At 38.2% G+C, this 6,966-nt stretch overlaps 1 protein-coding gene across 1 annotated transcript in view; it reads right to left on the bottom strand.

Moving 5' to 3' along the window:
* Positions 1–3,358: 3,358 nt before the first annotated feature.
* Positions 3,359–6,966, bottom strand: part of KIF20B (kinesin family member 20B) — a 60,413-nt gene continuing 56,805 nt past the window's right edge. The window contains exons 29-30 of the mRNA XM_012723475.1: positions 4,603–4,745; positions 3,359–3,449 (exon numbers count right to left, since the gene is read on the bottom strand). Of these exons, the coding sequence (XP_012578929.1) occupies positions 3,372–3,449; positions 4,603–4,745 (221 nt within the window). The 3' untranslated portion in view covers positions 3,359–3,371. The remainder of the gene's footprint in view (positions 3,450–4,602; positions 4,746–6,966) is intronic.

Below are 6,966 nucleotides of genomic sequence, written 5' to 3'. Positions count from 1 at the left end.
CAGAAGGAGGGTGGAGCTGAGCAGAGAAAAAGGAGAGAAGAGAATGAAGCAGGATGGAGAAGGAGGAGGAGACCTGAGGAAGCCACATGGAGCAGCAAGCCTGTGAGGAAGAAACCGGGCTTGTTTTCTGACCCTGGACTGGTTAAGGCAGATGTGGGTGAGAGATCCATGGGGAGGTTGACTATGGCAGTGTTTATCTTGATTTTGCTCTTTTCCTCCCAGACTTGTCTGGCCATTTCTGGCCCTTGTCTATGGGTCCAGGCCAGAAGGTGCTTTAGTCTTGCCCCGGGCTTTCAGGCCTCGCTTTGGGCCAATCCCTTTTGGGTGGACTTTAACCCACGAGGGGGATGGGTAAGTTCAGGTGTTTGATTTAGAAACTATATTCTTTGTCTTTGCTGTATTGCACATTCATTGTATTAAAGTTCCTTTCCATTATAGCTTTTTTTTTTATTTTACAAAAGTTTATTTTTACATCATTTTGTACATTTTTTTCCCATCAATTGTAATCCCCGCGGGTTTCCCATCACCAAGTCACCTGTGTGCGATCACCTTAATCCCATGTACTTCCCTTCCCCCTCCACCCCCCCGTTTTGATTCCATTCCCCACTCCAACCCTCACAAAATGTCTCTGGTATATGGTTGTTCATTATTCTTGTTATTTTCTCGCCTGGTCCCTTATACTCCTGCTATGGGTGAAACCATCCGGTATTTTTCTCTTTCTGACTTATCTCACTAAGCATTATCTTTTCCAGCTCCATCCAAGTTCCATTATAGCTTTTATGTTTTATCTTGATGTGGCAGATGGCAGAACCTACTTAGAGCGTGCAGGTTTGGGGGTCCTGGGGTGCCCCTCTCCCTGCCCTGTAGCGCTCTCAGCTCTGATTAATCAATCTGCCTGTTCTGCTACTCATTCTGTCTCTGGTAAGTAAATCCAGTTGCTGCCTTTGCAACTCTGGTCTGTACCCCAGTTAGGTATGGATAAATAAATATTTAAAAAATACACAAATATTTTTTCTGACCTATTTTCATACTTTTCCTTCTAGCTCCCTCACTACATGTGTTCAGTCTGTTTGATGTTGTTCCATAGGACCTTGAGACTGTTCTTCCACCTTTTTTCTCAATAGACCTGTTGATTTGTTTTCAAGTTCACTGTGCTTTTTTCCCTGAGACATCTAACTGCAGTTAAATATAAATTTCATTTGTTTTCTGTTTGAACAATTCTGACTTCCTTTATACTTTCCATTTCTCTGTGGAGTCTCCCTATGACCTTACCTACTGAAATGACATTTACTTAAGTCCTCGAAGCAGCACTAATAACTGCTTTTAAGTTTTTGCAAAATACAATACCTGGGCTATGTGAAGTTTTACTTTACTGATTTTTTCCCCCTTTACCTGTTTTTTTGCACTTGCAGCAATTTTGTGTTATTCTACTGATACTGTTTTTTGGAGTTAGTGTTAGGGTCCTTGGGTTCACTCTGGGAAAGTTTTCACTAGAGTTCCCCTTCTAGCGGCACGCAGCGAATTCCCAGGTGAGTTTCTCCGTAAGACACTCAGTTATATTTAATTAGCAGGTTTATTAGGAGAAAGGACAGGACTATTGGTTACTTGTATAGGCACAGTGGGCAGAGAGAGCTGCCCCCGAAGGGACAGGCTTGCTGAGAGGCCTGCATGGTTGCTGGTGAGTGGCTTTAGGAGAGAGGCCTCCCCTGAGGGAGGTCAGTGCAGAGAAGTCCCGGCAGGTACAGGACATGGGCAGGCAGGAGGCTGCTGCCCTGCAGAGGGAGAGAGGGTGGAAAGAAGCCCCTGGGTAGGCACAGGTGGGCAGAGGACTGCTGCTGCGTGCTGTGCTGGTGCAGACACTGCACTGATATATAGAATCTGAAGGGGACAGGAGATCCCACCATGGACTCCATCTCCATACCTTTATCTTTCACCTTTTGGTTCTGTGATAGACACAGCCTACTGCAGTCTGCTACCTGCTTTGACCTTATGCTTTGTGACCTAGGCATTGGTGCCCAAGGATCTTGGTTTCTATAGCTGGGTCCATGGCTGTGCTAACCCCTTCTAACCCAGACTCCCTGTGTGAGTTTACTACCACATTACTACCACATTATAAAAGAGAATCTGCAGTTTATCTTTCCTCTGAATAGTTTTGTTCAGGTAGGCATTTTGATTACTGGCTTTAATGGTTTAGTTTGGCATGGTTTTATGCTTTCTTAGAATAATCTGTGGAAAACTCAAGATCCTTTCTAATATAGTAAACAGTCTCCCTTGTAGATCTTGTTGGGACTTGACTTCAGTCTATATCCTGGGATGTGGACACTTGTTTGCAGTAGGAGAGCAGAGATAAAACAGCATCATGTTGTTTCCCCCTTAGCTGAAACATGCATGTTGGGTGACTTAATTTTTTTTAACCTGTATTTGTCTGAGAATGACCATAAAGTGCAAAAAGTATGGACTTTGGACTTACAAATACACTTTAGCAAATAAGCAAATTTTCAAATAATGATTCATGAATAATGAAGATCAATTCTGTATATAGTTTGCATAATGAAACTAGTTTGCACAATAAAAACATTTTAGTGCTTAAAGTGGTTAAATTTTAATTAACTATTTTGACAGAAATTGTCCCTAAATATGTTTCCTAAAAAATATATAAACAATGTATCTTCCTGACTCAGCACATCATTAAAATAGTGCTGAAAGCCAATGACATGTTTAAAGCTTTATTTAAATGTATGCTCTTAGGTTAGAAATCCCAGCTAGCAACAATTCTTGAAGGCCTTTTTTTTTTTTTAAATAGATTTATAGAATTCAGCTGTAAGATCCTGAGAAATTAACTTGAGTTTATAAATAAGCTTTCTCATTTATAAAATGAACAAAATGCATTTCTAAATTCCCTCCAAGTCCAAAATTCTACCTTTTTTTTTTGGTTTTCTGTGTTTTGGCCTCTAGTTGCAATCTCCTTTTCTTAGCTTTCTGATCTTCTGCGTCTTGGAGAAACCAAACAACCAACTCCTATCAAGTCAGTTGTATTTTCCAACAAATGTAGCGACAATTCACAAGATATTGTTAAACTAAGTATCTCATCAAGGACATCTATGTGTAGAACAGCAAAAACAAAAGCATCTTTCCTATGCTTGGGTGAACAGAAGATGTGCACAGTTTGAAAAGAAATTATTAAAAAGGAGGCAAGTTTATTTGGGCTTATTTTCTTTATTGAATTAAAATTATACTATTTATTATAAAATAGTGATGAGTATACAAAAGGGTTTAAGATATATATACACAATTAACTTTTAAAAAGTCAAGATTCAAGTTACAGTGATTATGAATATCTAGTGTGTATTACAATATTCTCCATAAGTTATTTACTTGGCTGTTTTAGTTCGAAGCCTTCGTTTGAGAATTTGATGATCACTTTCCTTTACTTTCTGGTCAATCACAATCTGAAATTAACAAAATTTATAAAAATTATAAATGAAAGAAAATGAAGCTTTTTTTATATCAAAATATGTTCATATGCTTAATATCTGAAAAAAAATTGCATTCTAAGATTTTTTTGAGCGTGTGGGCCCTCCACAGTGGCACAACGGGTTGAAGCACAGCACTGTGAAGCCAGATGCAGCAGCTTCAGCCCGAGTTCCATCCCTGCCAGGGAGGTGGCCCATGCACAGGGCCCAGCAGACCTCTCCTATCCTGCCCTCTGCTGCCCTCAGCAGCGTGCTTTGTCAGTCGGCCTCTTCTGCTCCCTACCCTGTCTCTGGTGAAGCCTCTCACCGCCCCTGAACCTCTGGCCTGTACCCTGGATTGTATGAATAAATCTTTTTTTTTTTTAAAGATATTTTTTGTCTTCCTAGCTGCAGGTATAGTATCTTCTGTATAAAAGTATATCTTCAGTAAAGATTCTTTCAAACTACCTAATTCTACAATAAATAACCCATACTCTGTATTTAATTAAGGACATGCATAGTTTGAAATAATTACTGAGATATTTGGAGACAAGTGTGTGAAATGATCTTTTGCAGCCAACAAGTGCCTAGCTTTTCCTTCAATACTTTTCTATCTTTATTTTGATCTATTAGGTAATGTCAGAATGATAGAAAATTAGAACTCTCCCTGTAAAAGCATAGTTTATTCTGAATGAGGAGAATGAATCATAAGAGGCTGGGTGACAAACTACAATATTTTCTTAACAGAACCAGGAAGGCGTAGAGGAATGAGGAAACAACTGAATGTCTACATTTTTACCAGACACACTGAGGCCCAGATTCCACAATTCTTGTGATAACAACTTCAATAGGTACTGGAAACACACATATATATCTAACTAACAGTTCTACTGATGGAACCAAATTTCTCTGATGAATTCACAAATGTAAATACATATCTCACTTTATGCATTAATGCAGCATTTATATTTAATCATTATAAATTTACACATCTGATGTCAAAAGTATAGCCCTTAAAACATGTTTTAAGAGATTTAAGTTAAGAAATAAAAATTTAAAATATTATGAAATTCATAGTGACATTAAGAATTCATTCAGAATTAATAACAAGGATGTTTTTACATTTAAGGAAACTGAAATAGTAGCTTACCACTTGGCCAGATATATCAATAGGAGAAGAAATTTCATTTGTATATAATTTCCGTTTGGTCCGTTTTGGCCGAGACACATTTTCTTTACTTAATTCTACATTTGAGGGCTTTGAAGAGCTCATTGTTTCAATGATTTTCTTTGCTAATAAAATAAAACACACTAGTTAATTTCTGAACTAATTTTCTAACTGCAAGGTTATGAAATCCTTAATAAGGATGTCATCTGAAACAGAAATGGATTACTTACAATATGTGAGTAATGAGAAGACATGAATAGATAATTCACAGAGAAAAAAACTTAATGCCTAAACAACATAAAAATTATGCTCAACAGCAAAAACATAAAAGCAAATAAGTATCATTTGACTAATGTTAAATAGTGAAAAATTTTGGCAAATTATAGTGTAACCAGTAAAACTCAGGCATCTTTTGAGTTGGAAGATGCTCTTTTAAATAAAAGGTATATATAAAGTGGAAATAATGAAAATCTAGAGTTCACCTTAGAGATCTAGTTCAGTACTCACATGTACAGATGTCCACAATGAATATTAAGTGAAAGTAGTTTGTAATTTGAAGTCTTAGACCTATTAATAGAATTCACACACCACAAAACAAATTTCAACAGCAGATTGCTTCTGTAAAGTGGAACAGGAAATTTCAAAATTTCTTACTCTGTTTTATCTTTTCTTTTTTTTAAGGTTTATTTATTGGGCCCTCCCTGGTGGCACATCGCCACAAAGCACAACAGCACTATGAAGCTATCCACAGCCACTGCAGCATGAGTTTGATCCCCGGTCAGGGAGGTGACCCACATGGCGTGGCAGACCGCTCCTGCTCTCCTCAGCAGGGTATTTCAGTTGAGCCTGTTCTGCTCCCCACTCTGTCTCTGGTGAATCCTCTTACCCCCTGCACCTCTGGCTTATACCCCAGTTCTTACATCTATAAATAAATCTTAAAGAAGAAGAGTATAGCTGGTCAGGGGCCAGAAACTGCAATTCAATGGCTGTGACCCTGTCTGATTGTCCGGAAGGAAGGTTCCCCCATGAAGTGTAACAGGCAGACTTTGTAACTGCCCATGGTGGCTAAAATGAAAGTACACATAGCATTCTGACCTGGAATCACTAACTCCTCACTACGGTAGAGCAGCCCCACACCAAGAGCTGAGGAGGTGAACTAGACAGACATTGCATTTGGGGAACTCATACTCTAGTGAAAAATGAGAAAATTTTTAAGTGAGCTAGTTTACACTTTGTAAAGATTACACTGCCAGCAATGTACGGAATGGATGGGAGATAAGCAAGAGAGAAAAGACGGAGAAGGGATATTGGAAGGGAATTAAACAATGGTTATCAGAGCAGCAAAATCTTCAGTAATTTCTATATTTTTCTTATTTCCAAGTGATTGATGACAACAGACATTTACTCTAGTTACAATCCAAAATAGGGTTATCTTACATGCCTAGAAATTCATGTCAGCTACACCAGTTAGAACATTGTTAGGAGTTGCGTTAGCCAGGTTAAGGGAGGCATGACAGTATGAATACCCTGTTTCCTTGAAAACATTTTCTTTTAATGTAAATGTGACAGATATAAGTAAATTACATAAATAAATGTACATTTATTTTTATATTTATATTTACAACATAAAACTTGAAAATCCTAAGTTTCTCATCAAATTTAGACATTACCAGTTTGCTGTCTGTTGCTCTAGGTATTTATTACAGTTCACAAACTATACATTAAAAATGTTAATTAAAACAATATACACAGATAGGCCTGACAGGTATGAGATTCCCTAATTGCACTAAGACCTGCCCCCGTAGTACGTTCACAGGCGCACCTTGAGGCATTTTACATTTTTGAGGAAAAAAGTGATATTTGAGAGCTCAAGACAGCTGTGCTGAAATGATATGCATTCATTCCACTACTTTTGATGATGATATTTCTTTGCAATTTGTTGTTCACAAGTTGAATTTTTAGTGGTTGCTTGGCCTTAAGTAATGGGGAAGACTTTTTAGGTGTTTTGTTGGGTGCAAGGACACAAAAATCACTGAATATTAAAGGTACTGTGAACCAAGACACACTTCTGGGTAAGTTTTTACAGAATTCTTAGACAACCCACTTGACTCAATACATGTCCCTGCTTTCAGTCCCTCTACATGCTTCCCACCTCTGGTCTTTAATACATTCTGTTGCTATAAACTCAGGCCATCTCATAAAACCCCTCTGCTCCACCTGCCCACCACCCCCAAATATTATCTTCAAATTCTACACGACAGATGCTTATCATTACCTGAAACTGACTGAACATGCCTTACCCCTGTACTTGTGCTGAAAACACTCCCTCTGGTGTGTGTGTTTATA

Source organism: Condylura cristata, unplaced genomic scaffold (assembly GCF_000260355.1).
Source record: "Condylura cristata isolate star-nosed mole 26May11 unplaced genomic scaffold, ConCri1.0 scaffold00011, whole genome shotgun sequence".
NCBI classification, from domain to species: domain Eukaryota; kingdom Metazoa; phylum Chordata; class Mammalia; order Eulipotyphla; family Talpidae; genus Condylura; species Condylura cristata.
The sequence above is the reverse complement of the archived record's forward strand: the minus strand, read 5'-3'. Positions and strand labels throughout refer to the sequence as shown.